At 54.0% G+C, this 22160-nt stretch overlaps 2 protein-coding genes and 1 non-coding gene across 3 annotated transcripts in view; 1 reads left to right on the top strand and 2 right to left on the bottom strand.

The window, feature by feature from the left end:
* Positions 1-5515: 5515 nt before the first annotated feature.
* TMEM89 (transmembrane protein 89) lies at positions 5516-6323 on the bottom strand. The gene is made up of 2 exons (XM_010978693.3): positions 6030-6323; positions 5516-5692 (listed from the first exon to the last, which is right to left on the bottom strand). The coding sequence occupies exons 1-2, from the start codon at positions 6321-6323 to the stop codon at positions 5516-5518; spliced, it is 471 nt and encodes a 156-aa protein (XP_010976995.1).
* A 1500-nt stretch (positions 6324-7823) lies between these two features.
* TRNAA-AGC (transfer RNA alanine (anticodon AGC)) lies at positions 7824-7896 on the top strand. The gene has a single exon. It is a non-coding gene; the product is annotated as a tRNA-Ala (tRNA).
* Positions 7897-8669: 773 nt separating this feature from the next.
* CELSR3 (cadherin EGF LAG seven-pass G-type receptor 3) overlaps positions 8670-22160 on the bottom strand; it is a 37304-nt gene continuing 23813 nt past the window's right edge. Inside the window, 20 exon segments of the mRNA XM_064496556.1 lie at positions 8670-8929; positions 9163-9299; positions 9558-9612; positions 9814-9993; positions 10751-10843; positions 11238-11342; positions 11428-11520; positions 12475-12544; positions 12708-12814; positions 12905-13000; positions 13341-13418; positions 13541-13654; positions 13916-14063; positions 14149-14231; positions 14559-14711; positions 14809-14973; positions 15159-15322; positions 15918-16028; positions 16253-16392; positions 16469-16627. Coding sequence (XP_064352626.1) covers positions 8915-8929; positions 9163-9299; positions 9558-9612; positions 9814-9993; positions 10751-10843; positions 11238-11342; positions 11428-11520; positions 12475-12544; positions 12708-12814; positions 12905-13000; positions 13341-13418; positions 13541-13654; positions 13916-14063; positions 14149-14231; positions 14559-14711; positions 14809-14973; positions 15159-15322; positions 15918-16028; positions 16253-16392; positions 16469-16627 — 2266 coding nt within the window. The 3' untranslated portion in view covers positions 8670-8914.

The following is a 22160-nucleotide window of genomic DNA, read 5'->3' as shown; positions in this document are numbered from 1 at the left end:
TTATAAAAACCAGACAAAAGATGCTTAAATGTGCATTGATTAATATTTTGTGGCCTAAAATTATGTTATGATTGAGACATGAAAAAATAAAGTGAAATAGAATCTCCTAATTGGTTCATCTTTCCACTTTTTAAAAACTAGTTTTTAGAAATTTTATATTTACAGGAAAATTGAGCAGATAGTACAGAATTTCCCATATATTCCCACAACACAAACGGGTATACACAGTTTCTCCTATCAGTAACATCTTACTTTTGATACATTTGTTACAATTAATGAACCAATTATTCATTATTAAAGTCCATAGTTTGTTTAGATTCCCTTAGTTTTAGTTTTTACCTAGTTTCCTTTTTGGTTCTAGGATTCTATCCAGGACACCACATGACCTTTCGTTGTCATGTCTCCTTCAGCTCCTCTTGCCTGTGACACACCTCCTCTAGTGACCAGCGCACTCTACACTCTCCATCTAGCAGAGCTCCCGCAAAGAGCTCTGCCTCCAATTCCTCTCCTCTCATTCTCTCCCAAACCCACTTCAGTCCAGCCCCAACTTCACTCTTGCAAAACCACACCTGTCAGAGTAATCAGTGAGCTCCATGGTACTAAATTCAACGGTCAAAATGCTAAGTCTTGTTTAACGTGTTTGGCCACTCTTTCCTCCTTAGAGCTTCATGCATTCTCCACCTCCAGGTTCCCATGCTCTCCTGTGCTTTCCTACCTCTCTGGACACTTTGTCTTAGCACCTCTGCTGGTTCCTCCTCACCTCCAAACTTCTACACAGTTGAGTTCCCAGGGCTCAGTCCTGGTGCTTCTCCCTTTCTTGATCAAAACTTGCCCTCTGGTCATTTTGTCCAGTCTCATGGCTTCAGTGCTGTCTGTACATACAGTGGCCCCCATTTTCCCATCATTTACTCACCATCTCTCCTGGAGGGCCAACAGACATCTCAATTAAGCATGCTAAAACTGAAGGCTTTCTCCCAAGCCTGTTCCTCCCATAATTGTCTTCATCTCAGTTAATGGCACCTCCATGAACCCAGCTGCTCATCCTTGACTCCACTCTCTCAAAATCCACACCCAATTTTTTTTTTAACAAATCCAATAATTTCTAAATCCAGTAACCTAACCCCCTTCCCCACCCCTACAGCTCCCCTGGGCTGAGAAGGGAAGGACAATGAGACAACCAGGAAGTGTCATGTGCTAGACGCCCACGGAAGGACATGTTTCAAGAGGTTGGTCAAAAAGGAAATGTTACTAAAAGGTCACGTACAAGCAGTGGTCCTTGCAACGATTTGGCAAGAATCTTCAGTGACTCATTGATTTTCTGGAATTTACTTGGCATATGGAGTGAGGTAAGATCAAAATATCCCCTTCCCCCCTAAATTACAAACTGAACTTTGTAACAGCAATTCTTGACGAGACCTTCTTTCTCTCCTCATGTCTGAGACTCCATTAATTATCCACAGAGATTCTCAAAACTGTAAAACCCAGTTCATGTGGGCTGCCTGAGAGGGCTGTGGCAGGCCCCCACTTTCTCACTCAACATTTATTTGACATCACACCAGTGCATTCTTCTAGGTTTATTTCTGGGCTCTCTATTCTATTCCATTAGTCTGTGTGTCTATTCTTATGCCAGTACCACACTGTTTTGATTACAGTATCTTTGTACTACATTTTGGAAATCAGAAAGTATGAGTCCTTCAACTTTGTTCTTCTTTTTCAAGATTGTTTTGGCTATTCAGGGTCCCTCGAGATTCCATATAAATTTTAGAATGGGTTTTTCTATTTCTCTAACAAGACACCATTGAGATTTTCATAGGGATTACACTGAATCTATAGACCACTGGGTAGTACTGCTACGTCCAGCGCAGCTTGGGACCGTGTCTGAGGGCAGGCGACACAAGACTTAAGAAACAAAGAGACAAAGTAAAGAGCAAAGATGGGACCAGGGGACTCAAGATCTTGTGGATCTAGAGTGCTGAAAGCCTGGTCACAATCATATTTATTAGGAGTATACAGCTCAGAAAAAAAAAAACGCAAAGAGGTGAGGCTTTAGATATCCCATGCAATAAGCACAAAGTTCTGCTTGCTGATTAACTGATTAATTTCAGGCCTATCCCTTTCAGGAACAATCACCCTCCTCAGGGTATGCAAAATTTCTAAGTCTGTCCTGTTATTGCCTCCGAGGCATCTCGAGATAGCAAATACTTCCCCTGGGTTAAACCGCTTGCTTTCACCCCAGAACAAAGTTCTGTTAATGGATGATCTGGCTTTCCAGGACCATCCCTTGTTTTACCCTAAGGAAATATCTGCCCTCCTTCGTGCCTTTATGGTCAATCTCAGGATTGCCCCTTACGAATTTTCTTTAGCATAATACGTGTTATAGGTCATCTACTACGTAAAACACTAAAACAAAGCAAGCATGTGCATTTTAAGCAAGCAAGTGTGAATACAATGTTTTAAGCTCATGGAAATCTATGTGTGGCTTGTTTTCTAACTGCTTGTTGTCCAGAGGCTTGTTTCCCGGCAGCTTGTTTCCCAGCATAGTACTGTCATTTTAACAATATTAAGTCCTCCAGTCCATGAACATGGAGTATCTTTCCATTTATTTATGTCTAATTTCTTTCAGCAAAGTATTAATACCGACATCCATAGTAGTTTTCTATTGCTGCCATAACAAATCACCAGAGTTAATGGCTTAGAACAAAACAAATTTATTATCTCACAGTTCTGCAGGCCCAAAGTCCAACATCAATATCACTGGGCTGAAATCAAGCTATCAGCAGGGCTGTGTTTCTTTTTGGAGGCTCTAGAGAGATTGTGTATTCAGTCATTCAGGTTGTTGGCAGCCTTTAGATTCTAGTAGTTGAAGGAGCAAGGTTTGTTTTCTTGCTAGCTATCACCTAAGGGTCATTCCCAGCTTCTACAAATCACCTGAATTCCTTGGATCTTTGGATGGTGGGAGATCTCTTCCACTGTCTCTAAAGACAGCAGCAGAAAACTAGTATTTTTCACACTTTGGATCTGTCCAACTTTTCTACCTTTAAGGGCTCATGCGGTTATACTGGGCCAACCAAAATAATCCAGAATAATCTTCCTATTTAAATGTCTTTAACCTTAATTCCATTGGCAAAGTTCTTTTTTGCCATGTGCTATAAGATATCCACACGTTTCATAGACATCTTTTTTTGTTTCCTTGAAGGGGGGGATAATTAGATTTTTTATCATTTTATTTTTTTGATGGAGGTACTGGGGATTAAACCCAGGACCTCATGCATGCTAAGCTTGCATTCTACCACTGAGCTGTCCCCTCCCCCACTCCATGGACATCTTGAGGGGTCATTATTCTACCTACCACCACCTCCCTGGGAGGCACCAACTCCTGCCCCTCTGGAGGCTGCTCCCTCCTGCTCTCCATACCTCTTTCTTCCACCTGAAATCCTGACCACCGTATACTTTCTGAAACAGGTCAAGTTCTCTTTCTTCACCAGGCCCCTATATGTGCTTATCTTTCTGACTGGAGCACCCTCCCCTCCTATCACCCCACTCATCCTTCAGGTTCCAGCAGTCAGCTCACACCTGCCCCACCCCAACCTGTCAGCATGCCTCTCTGCAGAGTAATTGCCTTTTTGAGCCTGTTTCACTGCTGCCGCCACCCTTCCCTAATTGTGAGTGGGTGAAGGGGGAGCCAGTTCTGTTCTGTACATCAGCAGATCCTGCCATCCACAATAGGGCTAGCAAACAGTAAGTGCTTATTAAACTTTGTAGAATATAGAAGTGCATCTAACAAGAGGCTGATGAAGCTCAGCTTTCAACACCCTTCATTTCCAGGCCTTGGGAGGAGCCCTAGTCGGGTGTCCATGGGCTCAAGTATTTTTGGAAAACTTGCAAGGTTATGGTCATCTAACTCCATCTACTTATGATCTCTGTCCTTTTCCAGTCAGACTCCCACGCAGTCCACTTCCTCTCATATGGGGGACACCAGGAGGCTATGATTTTGGGGGTCTAAGAGGTGGATTGGGAGGATTGTGGATTGTTCCAGCTTGGATTCTCTGGGAAGCAGACTCCAAGAGGGAGATGAGGCTGTTTACCAAGATGGTTCTTAAGATTGACATCTGAAGGAGGGAGAAGACTGGCTATACTCTCAGTGGCTGGCAACAGCAGGCCTTCCTTCAAGGGGAACCCAGGCGGCACATCTCTCAGTCTATCATAGGGACATACTTGGTTTGGGTTTAGAGGGACATGTTTATGTGGTTTGCTTCACTCCTATATACAGCCAGCTTATTGTTCCTGTCCTGGCGCAGGAATGGCCTCCAGGAACCTCCTGCTGGATCAGAGCTCCTGGTCAAAACATAAGTGCAAGGTCCTGCTGCATTTAGACCCTGCCCTCACCATACTCAATGCTAGAAAAATCGTGAGCTATGGAGGGAGAACAAGGTTCGAAATGTGTGGAGCCAGAAGCTCATTTGTGGAAAATTCTTTCAAATCATACAGCTCTTATAGGACAGAGAGTTGATGACAGTTTCCCAAAACTGAAAACAAGTCAGACCTTTTATGTGACACCATGAAACTAATTTTCTAAACTATCAATAATTAAATCACAAATTTCAATCAACCAGGATAGAAGAAAGACTGAAGTATCTTTCTATTCTCTGTATAGAAAATGTTTCTCCCCAAATTGTGAAATCCTTATCCTATGTAGAGGCCACCGGGGAGAGAACAGCCAGAAAACACGGAGGAGAAATATTACAGAAATGTATCAGGAAGTCACCACAAAAATGTTATTGTTCTGGATTTTGTGTTGTAGTATTTGTCAACTTTTAAAAATGTGTACGTTGTCATGATTTTTCTGATTTTAATTATCTCTGTTTTTGAATTCATAATGTTGTATTCTTTTTCTAAAACAGAAACCCTCCAGATGCATAGGCCTCAGTACCTGCTCAACCGGGACTACCTATGGTAGAAGGAAGAGAGGAAGGGGGTGAGGGCCCCTTTGGGGAGGTTCAGCCCTCACCCCACTTCCAGGAGCCTTAGAGCAAGGGCCATTCGAGTGACACAGCATGTTGAGATGTCACAAAGTTGATGGCAGCCAGGGCCCACCCTCTATCCCCAGCCCCAGCTTGGACCCAGCATCCTCAACCAGGAGCCCTAGCTGACTCAGCCAGGTGGTCACCGCCTCCGGGCTGCCCTCCGTGAACCACTCAAGTCTGCCCTGATGGCCAAGTCTTCTCCTACCACACTGGGGCCCCTGAGGAGCCCCAGAGGAGCAGCTGTATTTGTGAGTGGGATCCTTAGAGAAGAGGGGTCACTTGGTGGGGGCCATGGAGCACTGTGAGCCAGCCCCGGCCCTGCCCGCCCAGCCGTCCTGGGCACTGAGGCTCTAAAAGTAGGAAAGTGGCACAGGGGCCAGAGAGGCCTGGAGAGAACAAGACACATGGGCCTGAGACTGGCCCAGAGCCTCAGGCCATCCCCTCCCCAACAGGCCACCAGGCAAAGAGAAGCAGATGTTGGCTCACTCGCTCTAGGCAGGAGTCCCCTTTATTTGGGTTCGCTGCTTGGTGGCTAGACGCTGCAGGTGGCCCTCGATGTGGACCAGGAGGGCATCCAGCATATGCAAGACCCCAAGGAGCAGGGCGCGGTCTGAGACAGGGCCCCGTCGTTTCCAGGGCACACAGGGGTCAGCAGTCACCTGTGGGTGCTGAGGATAGGACCAAGAGGCAGGAGTGAGAACAGAGGAATAGGACAGAAGTGTGGTGGGAAGGGGGACTTAGGGTGACGGAGGATCACAGAGGGTCTGTTGTGGGCTAGTGTGGTCATAGGGGCCCATGGAGGCTAGATGAGGAGTAGGGAAATTAAAGGGGGAGGATGAGGCAGGGTACCATCCATGGAGAGAGGTCAGAGATTGTTGGTTGAGGACAATGTAGGGACACTGGGGTGTGAGCGATGGGGGGAGGGCAGCAGGAGGCCCACAAGATTTGAGTGGGAGGATGGGTGGAGGTAGAAGGCTGTCGGGGACAGAGCAGTGCCAGGCTTACCTCACTCTTAGTAGCCTGTGAGCGCCGCCACTGCATCACCACACGGCTGAGCATCAGCATCATGGCAGTGGTGACCGTGACCCCTGCCACAGGGTAGATGCGGTTCACCCCCAGGCCCATCCAATAGCCGGGACAGCCCAGGCTGCCCTCACAACCTTCCAGGCTATTTGGCTGGCACCCCCAGGGCTGTAAGTCCAGCCCCACCTGGTACCACAGGGGCCGTGACCAGGCATGGGTGTGGACAGGCATCACTAGCGGAAGCAGCCACAGCAGGAAAGACTGTGCATGCACCATGGCTGCGGCAAGTGCCAGGGGCCGGAACCCGGGTGCCTGGCAACAGGCAAACACCCCTCCCCCGGGGGCAGGCTAGGCAGCAGGTTCCAGCAGGGCCCATGGCTTTCGTGAGGGGCCACCTGGCCAGAAGGTATAGGACAGGGGATTTGTTCCAGGGCTGGGAGGATGGCGTCTTGGGGCCCAGGGCTGAAGAAGTGCCTCCTTTCCCCTCTTCCGCCTCCTCACCTAACATCCAACCCCTGAAACTCTCACCCCAACGGCTCCCCATGCTGCTCTCCACCCGCCCCTAGCAGAGTGCACAGAGCATTCTGGTCCCCTCCACCCAGCTCAGTTCCATAGTCCTTGCGACAACAGAGTGAATGCTAAAAATGTGGAAATAAAGCTTAAAGGCTCACCCTTGGCCTGTGAGGTGCCTGTGCTTTGGCTTCCTAGGTGTTCCTTGAACACACCTGCTGCTCCCGACGCCAGGAGCACTGTCCTGGAAAGAGACTTCTCATGGCTGGCGTTTCAGTTCAAGTGTCACCTGCTCCCTGAGCCTCCCTCCCAGGACCATCCTGGGTAACACAGTCCCTTCTCTCTCACAAGACCCTGTTTTATTTCCTCCAAAGCATTTCTCTGCACAGGTGTACCTCGGAGATACAGTGGTTCAGTTCCAGGCCACCACAATAAAGCGAGTCACATGAATTTTTTGTGTCCCAGTGCACATAAAAGTTATGTTTACACTACACTGTAGTCTTAAGTGTGCAGTAGCATTATGTTGAAAATAAAGTACATGCCTTAGTGCAAACACACTTTACTGCTAAAAAATGCTAACCAGCAGGCGAGCCTTCAGTGAGTCACCATTGATGTCAGATCCACATAATAAATATAATTATAATGAAAAAGTTTGCAATATTGCAAGAATTACCAAAATGTGACACTGTCACAAGAAGTGAGCAAATGTTGTGGGGTAAAATGGCGCCGACAGACTTGCTCAAGGTGGGGTTGCCACAAACTTTTCAACTTGTTAAAAAAAACACAAAAAACAAAAAATGCACTACCTGTGAGGTGCAATAAAGTGAGGTCTGCCTGTATCTGCAAGTTCATGTTTGAGGTTTACTTTCCACTCCAGCACAGAAGAGTCAGTTAACCAGTATTTACCAAGCACCTCCATGTGCTAGGCGCTGTTCCCGGTGGGTGGACGCAGCATGACAGAGAAGACAAAGAGCCCTGACTTCCTGGGTGAGGTTGGGGGGGTGGGGGTGGGGGTGGGGAAGACAGATGATTTGTGAACACAATGCACGGCACTGACTCAGGTCAGGATAGAAACAGCCAGGCAAGGGGATGCCTCCGTGCGTTGCAGGGCAGGACAGCTTAGCTTCTGTCCTCTAGCCCAGCACCGAGCCCAGCACTTGGTCAGCACTTGCCAACGGCAAAGCTCTCATGTTTTGGCAGGTGACATGAGCCTAGCACTGTTGCAAGCCTTTTGTGGCATTTACTCATTTAATACTCATTGTGGGGGGAGGGTATAGCTCAGTGGTAGAGCGCATGCTTAGCATGCATGAGGTCCTGGGTTCAATCCCCAGTACCTCCATTTGAAAAAAAAAACCTAAATAAATAAACCTAATTGCCTCCCCAGCCAGAAAAAAAACATTCATTGAGCAACCCAGGAGGTGGGTACTATTACCATTCCTGCTCACTTGGTAAGGACACTGAGGCCCAGAAAGATTCAACCCCCACCCTGGGCCCTCAGTCACTCAGTATCAGCTGGCCTGAGGCCCCCTGCTACCCACTAGACCATCTGGCCAGACGCTGGTGGTTTACGGCAGAAACCAACACATGGTCCTTGGCCAACAGTGCCCTGTGAAGCCCAGGTGATCTAATTATACAAACAGGCATTTTACCCCTAGTAAAGCAATTACTCACATTCTTACTTTTAAACGCAGACCAGCAACCCCTGTGAACACCTGCACTGTCTCAGTGGGTTGCTCAGGTGTTCACACCACACCCTCCAGGGGCTGCCCAGTGGTACCCTGCCTGCCCTGCACCTTATCGGGTGTCCCTGAGAACAGATCACTCCTGAGAAGCAGCTCTGACTCCATCTAGCTTATAGCTGAGGACACAGGTGCTGAGGGCTGTGTGCGGCTGGGGAGAAACTTGGACCTGGGAAGCCCCCACCCTGGCCCTGGCCCCATAGCTCTCCCTCCTGCTCTGCACGCCCCCTGCTTGACCCGGCCCTCTCCACACCTTCCTCCCAACTTCTGACTCCAGCCCCAACTTTGGGGCAGAAGAAGGGTCTGGAGCCAGGACTGTGGATCATTCCCCTGCCCCCACCAAGCCCCCACCAAACCACCGCAGAGCCTGGTATTGGGCAAACAAATCTTTATTCCTGAGACTAAAAACATGCATGCTCCTCCAACTTGCCCAGTGCCTCATCGCAGGCCTAGAGCATTGAACTTGGAGTCCCAGGACCTCCATCCCTGAGTTGTGTGTGTGTGCATGTGGAGGGGACTCCTGGGGAACACGTGGAGGCAGCCCAGGGGTTGGGGGTTCTCATGGGTACCCCATCACAACCTCCAGACGTGAGCAGTCTCAGGCAGGGGGCAGCACGGTCAGAGTTTGGTAACCTGGCCAGGGAGAGGAGGAGAGAGGCTCCTGTCAGTTTCCAAAGGACACATACCACCCCCTCTCCCAGGAGCAGCTTCATCTAAAGGCAGGAGGGAAAGGCAGGGGGTCCACAGGGGACAGAGCCATTCAGAGCCATCCAGAGCCATCCAGGCAGGGTGGACTTCCTGTAACCGGGCTCAGGGTGGGACAAGCAGTAGATAAACAAAAAGAGCTTGGCCAGAGGTCAGCTCACCGAAACAGGGCTGACGGGGCCGGACCTCAGACGCTGGAGTGCAAAGATGACAGCATCGTGGACAGAGGCAAAGAGATGCTGCTTGGTGATAGTTGCATCAAAGAAGTGCCCGGCCTCAAGCTGGGTGATCACAGGAGCTGGAGGTAAGGAGAGGTCTCTCCTGACTCGCAGAACCACCAAGAAACCCAGCCCCCAGGCACCATCAGAATGTCACCTTGACTTCCACTCCTGAGGCTTATAGCTAACCCCCAACTCTTGACCCTTGACCTCTGCCTCCCAGGACACCTCTGACCTCCAGTTTCAGATAAAGACTTTCTCCCTGTGTCTTGGCAAATACCTTGGTTGGAATCCCCACACCCCACCTGGACCGCTCCTGGTGTCCCCACCCCACGTACAGTGACAGGAGGCCATGTACACTTCCACCTCGATCTCCCGGAAGTCACGGAAAATCTGCAGCAGAAAGGGGGACCGGCCTCAGGGGGAGGCTCAGGGGTTCTGAGTGGGGACTCAGGTAGGCGGCAGGGGTCAGAGGGGGAGCTCAGAGAGTTTGGGGATCAGGCTCAGAGGGTTCTTGGAGCTTGTCAAGGGGTCAGAGTGGAGGGGCCTCGTCCCCCCTCAGGGCCCATCTCAGGGGTGCCCCCAGCCCCTTACATTCTTCAGGCTTTTGAGGAACACAGTGTCCACAAAGGAGAGGCCGCCCAGATCCAGGATGAGGCTGTGGAAATCTGGCTGAGGCAGGCCCAGGGCCTTCAGTGAGGACATGTCTGGGGCCTTGGCATCTTCTGGACCCCTGGCTGCCATATCCTCTAGCTCATTCCCTGCAGTCCCCTGCTGGGGAAGCAGACACACTGTGAGGGCCGCCCGTGGTGGGTGAAGGCAGAGAATGTGCAGAGATGTGCAGAGACGCACAGGATCAGATGTGGGAGCGTGAATGTCAACTCCCACATATATGGGGCATGCAGGGGACACATGAGGACATGGACACAAGGAGCCTGTATGTCAAGACAGGAGGGACACATGGGGACACACAGGAGAGGATGCCCAGACTCAGGGAGCACACGCAGACATGCATCTCCTGCTCTGTTATCCCCGGGTTCAGCCTTCATAGGGATGCTTAAGAAGAAGGGGCGCTGGGAGACCATGCCCCATCTTTAGCCAGAGTGGAGTGGGCAGGGGGCCTGGGGATAAACGAGAAGACACATGTGGACACATGTGGATACATAGATATCTTGGACTTCGCCTGAGCCTCTAATTGAGATTGGTGTCCCCTTTAATCCCAGATTTTTCCCACATGCCTCATCCTTTCCCTCTACCCATGAGCATAGACTGCAGGGTCTTATGGAATCCACAAATTCAGGGTCTTCACCTAGGCCTCAGATTACAGACCCGAGAGCCACAAGCAGAACTGGGTGGCACATCACTAGAGATCTCCCCACAGAGCTTCCGATCCATTGCCCCATTCCTCCTGCCAATGGCACAACAATCTGGAACCCACAGTTTGTGGGTCTACGAATTTCCCCACAGGTCATGCCTGGGCACCTTCATCTCTGCAGCGCATGGCTGGCCCCTCTCCCATCTCCAGCCGCACCTTGGCCTTGGAGTCCTCTGCATTGCTGCTGCCGATGTCGGTGACACTGGCGTTGACATTGATGGAAACCGAAGTGCCCTTGGAGGCGGCAGCCTAGGCCGGGGAAGAAGGGGGCGAGAAAGAGCTGGCCCAGCTGTCGTATGACAGGCAGGCCTGGTGTCGTCCGCTGGCTTTGGGAAGGTAGGTGGATCAGGACCTGAAGTTCGGGACCCAGGGCAGCCAGGCTGAAGGCTGTGGGGTTTGGACCAGCTTCAGGGACAGCCATAAATGGAATAGGACTGTGGCAGTTCACGCTGTCACCAGCTTAGCAGGTGAGAGAAAGACAAAATGGCCCCTCTAGAGCCTTGACCTGCCAGAGGAGTAAAGCAGGGTCCCTGAGAGCATCAAGGAGAGAGGAGGAGGGATGAAGAATGAGGTGGGAAGCCAGGAGGCTGGGAAAGGCTGGGTGGGGTCAGCGGCAGGAGTCGCTGGCTCAGAGGGCCCCTGCCTGTTTCAGGAGCTTATTCTCCTTCTGCAGTCGCTTCAACTTCAGCTCCTGCTTTCTGAGCAGCTTCTTCTTCTGGGAGATGAGGTGGTCCACGTCCACACCGCACTAGAACAGAGGGCAGGGCAGGGGATGTGGACCCTGGGGAGGTGAGGAACCCTCTGCCACTTACCCCGTGGACCCCAGGCCTCACCCTCTGCTTCAGCGCGTCACTGTAGAGCTCAGCGTTGGCAAAGTACACGGTGGCCGAGGAGCGGAACACCTTCACGCCTGGGACCTCCCTGGCCTGCAGATGGGTCAGGGTTGGGGGTGGGTGAGCCCTCGTCTCTCCTAGCGGCATCCTGTTCTCCTTTCTTTCTTCTCTGTGTGCCTCCCATACCTGTCCCCTCCAACCCTCTGCTCCCCAGGGAGATAGAGGCCCAACCTGCAGCCCAGGCTGCCCGGGAGCTGGCCGGGTTATCCTGACCCCTTATCCTGTTCCCTCTGCCAGGCCCTCAGCCACCTTTCTCTTCTTCCTTCAGGGCATCCTGAACCTCTCCTGCTCCATTTTCCCTGCCTTTCTGCCAACACCCAGGCCAGGTTTCAAAGGCTCTCAGCCTCCACTTGGGTCTCCAGTCCCTGCACTGTGGGCTGTTTTCTGCGTGTGGACAGACAGACCTGCCTCAGCTGCCAGACCAGCCAAGCCTTCCCTGGCTCCCACCCGAGTCAGGCTCCCACTCCAGGTCTCTGCTCAGCATTTGGGCCCAAGTGATGTCCTCTCCCCACCACTTCCCTTTCCATTCAGCTGAGCTGCTCCCCTGATGTCCTCCCCTCATTCTGCCTCATCATATTGTGCTCAAGCCCTCAAGGCTCCATCTCAGGCAGAATGATCTGGTTTTATTCCAGAGCCCCCACCTTTGTTCCCAGAGCTTGGCATGAGACTTCTCAGGCAGTAAATGAGGGACAGAGATTCAGTAACCCCACTGATCAGATCAAGAAACAGCCTCCCCTACATCCTGGTGCCCTAGAGCTTGCTGCTCAGCATTCCTGACCCAAGGCTATTCTGCAGGATGAGGCTTGTACGGCTGCCTCTAACACAGACCCTGTCCCCCAACCCCCAGGCCCATACTCTGAATGGAAGGGTCATAGACCCAAATTTCTCCCTTGAAATTCCAAGGCCCAAAGCACCCTTAGTGCCCCGCTATGCTGCTTTTGTCCCACCCCATCCACGCCTTCCTCTTGCTTAGTCCCTGCCACTCACTTCTGAGTACTCTGCCACATCTCTGTAAATATCCGTGTCTGGCACCTGGCCCAGGACAGAGTAGTGGGGCCTGTGAAGGAGAGAGTGAGTGTGAGATGAGAGTGGTGTTAGGAGAAAGAGTGACAAGGGGGTACTAAGGAGCCTGGGGTCACCCTCAAGATGTAGGAAAGCTGGGGGAAGCCAGGGTGGACTCCCTCATCAGCTGGAATGAGGGTACCGAAGCGGCGACTCACATCTGTGTGCGGACCACCACGAGCAGCAGGGAGAAGACTACTGCCACTACCAGACCAAGGTCCAGGTTCAGCAGGATAGTGGCTACAAAGGTCACCAGCCAGATGAGCTGAAAATAGAAGGGCAGGGGTCAACAGGGTCTAGATGGAGCACTGGGGCTGAGGGGCCTGCTCCTGCCCCCGGCACCCAGGCCTCTCACCAGATCCACTCTATTTGCCTTCCAGAGGGAGCATATGTCTCTGAACTGCATCAGCATGCCCTTCAGATTCACGATGATGACGGCTGCCAGGACTGCCTAGGGGGCAGGGGCGCGGCAGCAGGGACTGAGAGGTGCCCGGAAGCCGACAACCCAGACTGCCTGGGCATCAGCCATGCTGATCCCAAGAGCCTCAGTATGACCCCAAGTGACACTGACCACCACCTGCCCCCAGCACCTAACCTGCATCTGACTCTGAAAAGTTCTCACCCATGACCCTTGACTCCAAATTTCACCCCAGAGATCGCAAGCTTGACAAACAGCATGACCCTGTATCCCTCCCCCTTACCCAGGACCCAAGTGACTGAGCTGCATCCCTGGCCTGGCCAAGGCCCTCAGGCCAGGCTGGGTGGGGGTGGGGGTGGGTGTGCAGGCTCACCTTGGGCAGGTCTTGGAAGAGTTCACCAAGTTTGAGGATGATAATGAGGATGAAGAGGGAGGAGACGGCTCCAGCCACCTGCGGAGTGGGGGTACGCAGGGAGTGGGCCCGTGTACAGGGGAACTGGGGGAGCAGGGGATAGGGGGAGAGAGGGAAAGGGGAGGCACAGACGCACACCCTCGCCCACACCTGAAACCCACCTGTGTGTTGCCCCCGGTGCTCTCCTGAACCAGGCTCCGGGACATAGAGCAGCTCACAGGGAAGCACTGGAAGATGCCCCCAATGAGGTTACTAAGGCCGAGGGCCACCAGCTCCTGGAAGGGGGAGTCCAGGTGTGAGAATCTTTCACTAGCAGTGCCTGGTCACTGCGTCTAGGCCCACCTCCATCCCCACTCAGTAGTCCCCAAAGACTTGGCTGCTGTCCCCTGCTGTCCTGCTCTCCCATCCTCAGTCCCCCTCCTGGCTGCAGCCCATCTGTTTGCTGTTTCCCTGTGTCCTACCTGGTACTCCATCCCCCTAGGCCCTGGGGTCCCTGTACACCTGCCCCCTCATGTCCCTCATCCCATCCCCCAGACCTGGTTGCTGTCCACCCGGTAGCCATGCCTCAGGGCGAAAATCTTCCCCAGCGAGATGGCAATGGCGAACCCAACCACAGCGATGGCGAAGGCATTTCCCACAAGCTTGGCAAACAGCTGGGGGCTGGGGGCCACTGGAGGCACCATCCTATGAGGGGCATCCATGAGGCCACAGGAAGGTTCTGGACCTGGCCACCCAAACCCTCCCTGACCCAACTGGGGCCAGAGCTCACCCTGCAGGGATTTTGCCCACGACATCCACCCCAAATCTGTGCTTCAGGCCCACGCCGTAGGAGATGCCCGTGGCCCCGATGAGCTGGCGGGGAGAGGACAGAGTCAGGGGAGGGAGGTGCCAGCACCATTGTTAAGGGGGATGGAGAAACCACTCTGGGGGTGAAGGAAGAAGCCTGAAGCGAAATCTTCAGAGGGGTGGGGAGAAGTCAGCAAAAGGGTGAGAGACAGACACCGCCATTTGGGGAAAGGGGAGATGCTGTAGGGGACTGTCTGCTGTGGCCTCCCCAGTCCTCAGGAACGCTTACCACTGCCCACTCCAGCTAGTCTTTCAATACCTTGTGGATGCCCACGTGGCAGGGACATATTCTCACTTGCCCTTCCCCCGTGCCCCAACACCCTGAGTTCGAACCGTAAGCAGCTCCCCAGGGATCGGCAGGGGCAGATGTCGACGTAGTTTGTCATTCAACAGCTTCACCAGCACGAGTACCACCCCTGCCACAACTGCGGTCACCATGGTGCCCACCACGCTCTGGGGCAGCTTCCAGCAGACCTCCAGTACTGTCTGAGGGGAGACAGGGTCACAACCAGCACTCAAGGTCCTGGGCACACCCATCAGTTCCTCCTCCCACCCTCCAGTCCCTCCTCCTACCCTCACTCACATAGATGAGGGACAGCGGCCCAGAGCGGCTGCTCAGATAGAGGCCAAACACATACTTGAGCTGCGAGACGAAGACATGCACGGATGCAGCTGTGGTATAGCCGCGGACAAGAGGCTCAGACAGGTAGGTGACCACAAAGCCGAAATGCACCAGGCCTAGCCCCACCTGTGGGGTGGATGGGGCAGTCAGGGGAGGAGAGGGTCCTAGGGGTGGCCAGAGCAGAGCCCAGGGCAGGTGGGATCAGAGGGGTATGAGTGATGGAGGGGGAATACGGTGATGGCCCGACACTCAGGGGAACTGGCAGATGGGGTTGGGGCTGGGTTGGGCAGTCGGGGGCATGTACTCCTGACCTGGAAGAGGCCAACCAGGACACTGAGTGTGGAGGCCAGCTGCACCCGGGCAGCGTCTCTGGCCGTTACATTGACTGTGGAGTTCAAGTCCTGCATGAAGGCCTCATCTGGGGCCAGCGATTCTGTCACACTGCCCACCATCACGGACATGATAGCAAAAGTGCCTGCAGAGACAGGGCACGGTAGGTCTCAAAGATAAAGGACACTGCCCTGCCCTGCAGCCCTGGTCTTAAGGGAGAGGCCAGGAGACATGCAATTCTAGACAAATATCCTCAGACTAGGCCATGCAAATAGAGGCAAGGCTGTCAGTCAGACATGAACCCTAAGTTCAAAGCTCTTGAGGGCAACTAGAAATGTTCAAGGGCTCTTAAGTGCAGCCCCCATCATCTACCTTGACCGACCTGTGTCCACTGGCTCAGGACCGCTCCCCTCGTAAAAGGTGGAATGGGGAAGGGAGCATGACCTGCCTCAGGCTATCAGTTCTGTTCCAAGTCTGGGCCCCTTGAGTTGCTTCACTCACCAGCTGGCCCTGGCCCAGTTGCTCCTAGGCCAGGGCCTCTATGGAACCTGAATCTGTGGCTCTGTGGTCAGAGGTCCAGTGCTGTCTGGGAATGACCCTTGGGCCGGCCTCCCAGCAGCCCAGCACCAATGCCTCCCTCCCTCTTCCCGATGTTTCCTTGCCCTGCTCAGCCCTCCCTCACCCTTTCCTCTGTGGAGAATGTGAACAGCCTCCTGTAAAGCTGGGCCTGCTCCACTCACCCACGGAGATGTGCCGGGAAGTGCCGAATAGGAAATAGATAAAGACAGGGTAGAAGGAACTGTAGAGGCCAAACACAGGGGGCAGTCCAGCCAGAAGGGCGTAGGCCAGGCCTGGGGATGGAATGGTAGCAATGTAGGCTTGGAGGCCAGGACCTTGAAAGGATGAGGGAATCCCAGCCCTAGGTCATGGGCCATAGTTCCAGGGGCAGGGGTCATGGCTTCAGGTTTGGAGTAGGGGGTGTTGCAGACCACAGGGCCTCCAGGCCAGGGCCTTGAAGGGTCAGGGTCACCACCCAAGGGTTAAAGGTGCAGCCTCGGGGCCAGGGGTGGCTCACCCTGTGGTAGCTGCATAATGGCCACACTCAGGCCAGACAACAGGTCACCCAGAAGCCACTCACGCACTGGATACTGGGGTAGCCAGGCCAAAATTGGGAGGTATTGGAGCAGAAGGGCTCGGGCCCGAGCACGGGAACACCTGGAGACACAAGGGTAGGTATTAGGGACAGGTGCTACCTAAGTCCTGCAGGGTTCCCAGCCCCCACCCACCTCACCGAAACCAGATTCGCCATTGGCGGGTCCCAGCTGCTGAACCCCTCCTTCCCAGCTCCTCCAGACGTTCCTGGTTCAGCAGTGGCCGCTCCACATGGTAGTCTCGCCTCCTCAGCTCCATCGCGTGCGTTGTGGACAGCAGTGCCTGTGTGTCCCTTTGTCTGGGGTGGTGAGGCCAGAGACATAGTGAGGGCACTCCTGGCCCAACCTCCCCAAGGGACCAGAAAGTCACCCACCTGACTTCTCTAGGTCCCAAGATCTAGGTAGGTCCAACCCCCCAGCTGGTTCCTGCGGGCTCCATGCCCACGCCCAGCCAGGGGCAGTACCTGAACTTTGGCTGGTGGCGGTCTCTTCATGGGCCAAAGTCCCCCACGAAGACAGCAGGATGAGCGCAACCGAAGCTTCAGCCCAGCTGTGACTGCCCAGCCCTGAGTGTTCACCAATCTGGGTCCCAGGCTGACTGCCCCTCCTAGCCCCCTTCCCTCAGGCCCTTCTCTTCCCCAGCCAATCCCTGTCTAGTCTGAGTCCTTATCCAACTGCCCATGAGCCCAGAGCATGCTGTCTGGGAGCACATGCAAGGAAGGAATCCAGCAAACTAGGCAAGCTTTTCGTCACATGAGGAGGCTCTAAGAGAAGGTAAGTTTTGGGGCTAAGATTGCCCCTGGGCCTCTGGCCCCAGGGTCCAGACTGTAGACAAGTTCAGGCCTCTTCTGGGAAAGCCAGGGGTGGCTCTCACCTGGAAGGAAAGGTTTCTGCCTGTAAAGGCAAGCTCCCATCTGAAGGGGGAACGATCTCACCTAAGGGGAAGCTCTCACCTGACAGGAAAGTTTTCACCAGTGAGGTAAGTTCTGTCCTGGGGAGAATCTCTCATCTGCCCAGTAGCTACCACCGAATAAGGGGAAAGATCTCACTTGGGAATCTAGGAGATCTGGGGAGAGGGAGTTCTTACCTGGGGGAAGCTATCCCAGGAACAGTTCTTACCTGGGAATAGGAGCTCTTAGAAGGGGAGGGCTTACCTGGGGGAAAGCTTTCACCAGCTGGGAAAGTTTTCACCTGCCAGGAATGTCAGGTCTAGAGGGGATTCTCACCTAAGGGAAGCTCTGACCTGGGGGAGGCTCCCACCCATAATGGGAGAAAGCTTTCACCTGGGAGTGGATTCCAGAAGGGGGAGTCTTACCTGGAGGGAAGCTCTCCCCTGCTGGGAAAGCCTTTACCTGTCAGGAAAGTTCTGATCTGTGAGAAACTCTGACCAAGGTGGGGGATCCCACCCGAGTGGCAGGAGCTCACCTAGAAAAGGCCTCTAACCTGGATGTCCCGGTTGGAGGAAGGAGTGGAGAGGGTGCAAGGACGATCCTTGGAGACTCTGCATCGCCGTCTCACAGAGATCTTTGAGCCCCCTCGCCCCTCCTCCGTGAGTCACTCGAGGTCTTAAAGGGCTCCCCGACACCCGGCACCCCACCCCCTGCAGGATCCGTGCTCGGAAGGCAGGGCTGAAATCTGTGGCCCCACCCGCCTGGGAGGGCCCGGCAGGCCGAAAAGCGGGAGAACTTATTCCAGGACCAGTTGCATCGCTGGGTAGACTCAGGATCCCGTTATGGACACTCTTGCAGCGACCTCCCGGGCCCCAGCGCGCATTTCCTGGGCCGGGTCTCCTCTGCACGCAGCCGCCTACGGGCGGTCCCCGGCTAACCCTCGAACGGCGCTCAAGCGGCTTTCCGCACAGCCCGCAGGAGCCGAGGTCGCGCCGGCTCCCGCCCCATCCCTCGCTACAGCTGGGCAGCCGCCTGCGTAAGACCGACAAAGCGGTAAACCGACGCGCGGCAGGCGGGAAATGCCTGCTTGGGACTCAGCGGTACCCCTTCCGCGCTGACCCAAGCCGGGCGCCTGCGCGGGGGCCGAAGGGCGGCCCGCGCCTCGCAGACTGGAACAAGGGGAACCCGGGCCCCGCCCTGCACTCACCCCGGCGCTTCCGACAGCCCCATGGCTGGAGGGCAGCCCAGAGGCGGCAGCTCCTACACCTCCGGCAGGAGGCCGCTACGGCCCGAAAGGCGAGTCCGGGACCAAGGCAACGCCGGAGGCGCGCTCCCAGCGGCCAGTCCCGGGGCAGGACCGGGAAGGCGTGGGCCAGTCAGCGTGCCGGGGCGGGGCCTAAGGGACGCTCTCAGGGTGTAGCGACCTTCAAGGAGGGAGATTTAACTCCTTCCTCCCCCTGCGGCTTGGCTTGTGCTCCCCCTCGTGGCCCGCCGAGCTCTCCTCCCTGAGCCCGTTGTTACCGAAAAACTGGGACTAAGGACCCGAGCTGGCCTGGCCGTATCCGCAGCCGCAGCCCCAGGTCCCTGAGTGGGACGAGGCTGATACCAGGTCTTGGCTTCTTGCGGAGGGTCCCCGCGGGATGGGGAGCTGGATGTCTAGGGGCGTGGCTGGTAACTAGAGCATTAGCTCTCGAGGCGGGGCGGGGGAGGTATCCAGATCCTGGAGGCCTCTCATGCCTCCAACTGAGGACGCCACCCTCAGGCTTTCCCCCTGAGACCTCTCTGAGACCGAAGGGGCTCAAAGGCCTCCCTTTAACCCTGGACGCGCAGACCTGAAAGGCTGAGAGGTTCCCCTCTCCTGGACATAGCACAGGCCGGGCATCAGGCCTGAAGCCTTCTGCCTGAGTTCCGGAGGAACGCTATGTCCCGGCAATTCCAAGTCTGAGAGGCTCCTCAGTGCTGTCAGTGGGCTGAGGGCAGTTCCTAAGGTGGGTCTGACTGCCAGAGAAAATGCCAGCTGAGGGCTGCAGGCCCTGCAGACTTAGGAAGCCATCAAGTTGTTGCCTTGACTCTCAGTACGTGTGCTCATACTTCAGGCCCAACCTCAAGGCCACCGGACAAAATTCAGGATGAAAGAGATCGGAACCTGGTCCAAATCTCCAATGAAATAAGCTAAAAATAGCCGAATATTCTTGGGAAGGTGGATGAGGGCAGTGCTCACATTTCTCCCAAAGGTCAGCCTGGCCTGAATCATTCATAGCCACCCTGGTACCCCACCCCCAAACAGAAAGAGGCAATAACCATTTTCTATAGAAGTTTATTCCCAAAACAGAGCGCGGCTTCACGGAACAATTTACACAGACAGGGAAAGGAACCACTGGGCTGGAGGGGGGACCTCCGGAGAGGGGCATCTACAGAACCTAGGACATAGCAAGAACAACCCCCTCTCCCCACAGCAGGCCCCTCAACCCTTCAAGGGCTGGGGACACTCGGTAAGGAGAGCTGGGGTCCTGGCTGGTGGGATTTGGCACCAGTCAGTAAAGTAGAGCTTTTAGTCTCCTTCGAAACTGCCTCCCAAGAGTGTGCATAAAGGAGTGGGGTGTCTGCACCGACCCTTCACAACCCTGCTTGGTCACTGTTCCCCATGGTAAGAGGATGCCTACTCTCGAGGCCTTCTGGGCCTGCTGTTCAACAGGGGACTCAGGGCTGACCTTTGGCCTGGGAGAGTGAGGGGTTAGAAACCCCTCAAGGTGGCCAGGTTCAGGGTCCTCACAGGTGGGTCCTCCACACCCCTCTCCCGCATTCTCTACCTTTCATTTGTAAACAAAGCGGAAAAAAATATTCTCAACGGTAAACAAAATGTAAAAGTTCAAAGTTGTAAGTTGTAAACAAAGTTTAAAAGTGATTTCAACCTTGACCTGTAAACAAAGTAACAAAATTTAAAAGTCCCCATTTCTGGACATCAGACAAAGTAATAAAAGTGAGTTTGTGAACAGGGTCCTAACAGTCATTTTTCCCTTTAGAAGGGAATTAAGGAGGGATGGAACTGAGTCACTTCCTGCAGCCCGGGTGCCTAGGGCCAGGGAGGCTCCTGTAAACATGGGAGGAAGTGGCACCTACATTCTGAGTCTTCAGTTCCCTTGTTTCTGCTTCTCCCTTTGCTTCCCCCACCAACCTCTCCTGCAGAATAAATTCCAGCAGGGGGCAGTGTCAGGGAATCAAATGGCACCACAGACAACTTTTACTGACAGCAGGGGCAGGGGCTGGCAAATAACCCCTCCATCCACCCTCTGCAGGAATGTCTGAATAGAGGCCTGAGCCCCTCCCCATGGGAGAAAGGGAAGCCTTGCTCTGTAAACATGACATCTGCTGCTCCACCAGCGCCCCACAGCATCAGTCCTGGGTCATAAGGCAGTAAGTGGCAGGGACTCCACGTAATGAACACACACATCCATGGGGAGGGACACAAGAGCGAGCCCCTGTGAGGAGGTCAGAGGACCCCTGTTTCCAATACCAACTCCCAGTCCCAGAAGTTTGGCCCCTGGGATATCCAAGAAAAAGCAAAGATCAATTCTACACTTTTGGCCCTGACGATATACAGATCTACCTGGGCAGGCAGTGGAGGGGTGGGGAGGGAATTTACCCCTCCTGTCTGAATCCACCCTGGTAAGATGAGAGGAAAGATCATATAATTTGCCAGGGACCCAAAGGGGGCCGAACTCTGCACCTCTTTCCCTCTGTCCCCCTCCCCCTCCCAGCCCAGCCTCAGAATCCTGGAGACAGAAAAGCTGAAAAATAACATAAGCATATCTCTCTGGTTACAAAGGTACAAAATGTATAAAAGTCCTCCCTTCAGTTCCCTCGCTCTGCGCTCACACGCTCACACGTCAGCACTGTAGCAACGGGGAAAGCTGGGGGGCGAGGGGTGTAGGAGGCTGCCTTGGGATCAGCCTCTGACTCCGGGAGTCTTCTGTTCACCCAAATCCTCCATCGCCCTCTGCTGTTCCTCATCCACACGTCTGCCCCTCAGGAGTGACTCTCACTTCTGGGAACTCTGCAGAGTTGAATGCGGAGTCACAGGTGGTTGCTATCAGGTGGCTCTGGACACCCCCCCACCACCAGACCCAGCGTGGGCCACCTCTCCTCACCTCCCCCAACACCTTTGCCTCTCAGTCCCTAGCCCCAGACTCACCAGCAAGGCCCCCTGGCTGGCCACCTATGTCTTTTCTCTAAGCGCTTAGCAAGCACCTGACAAATTGTGTCTCAAAAGTCTCCACGTCTCAAAGAGTTTGTTACTACAGACACATTTTGCAGATGAGGAAACTGAGGCTCAGAGAAGTCAAGTGGGACTCCAGAACCTGAACCCCTGCTCAGTCCCCCAAGCACCCCATCCCCCAACAGCCAGACCCCCAAGGCAGGAGGAGCCAGGGGGTGCTCCCAGCTCCCTCTCCTCTCTACCCCAGTATCCTTCCAGGGCTCTGGGCACCAGGCCCCCAAATCCCCTGCCTCTCCTTCCTGTCTCCTCCCCCAACTCTGCTCAGGTACTGTTGGTCTCCTGCCCCACTCCCAGGGTGCCCTTCCCTCCAAAGCCACCTCTCACCCTACAGACCTCCACAGAGCCTGACCTAGCTGTCCCTCCTTTGGAAACTCAACTCTGCTTTTGGCTTCCAAAACCTGGGAATTTCTGATTCCTACTCATTCCCTCTGCATTTTATTTTTATTTTGCTATTATTATTATTAATTTATTTGGGGGGATAATTAGGCTTATTTATGTTTAGAGGAGGTACTGGGATGGAACCCAGGACCTTGTGCATGCTAGGCATTTGCTCTACCACTTGAGCTATACCCTCCCCCCTCACTCCCTCTGAATCCTGTAATTCAGCTGCTTCCCAGGTATGTCTGCCATCCCCTACCCTACAGATACCCCACAGGCACCTGAGAT

This window comes from Camelus dromedarius, chromosome 17 (assembly GCF_036321535.1).
Source record: "Camelus dromedarius isolate mCamDro1 chromosome 17, mCamDro1.pat, whole genome shotgun sequence".
Classification (NCBI taxonomy): domain Eukaryota; kingdom Metazoa; phylum Chordata; class Mammalia; order Artiodactyla; family Camelidae; genus Camelus; species Camelus dromedarius.
This window is presented reverse-complemented; position numbering and strand designations above follow the sequence as displayed.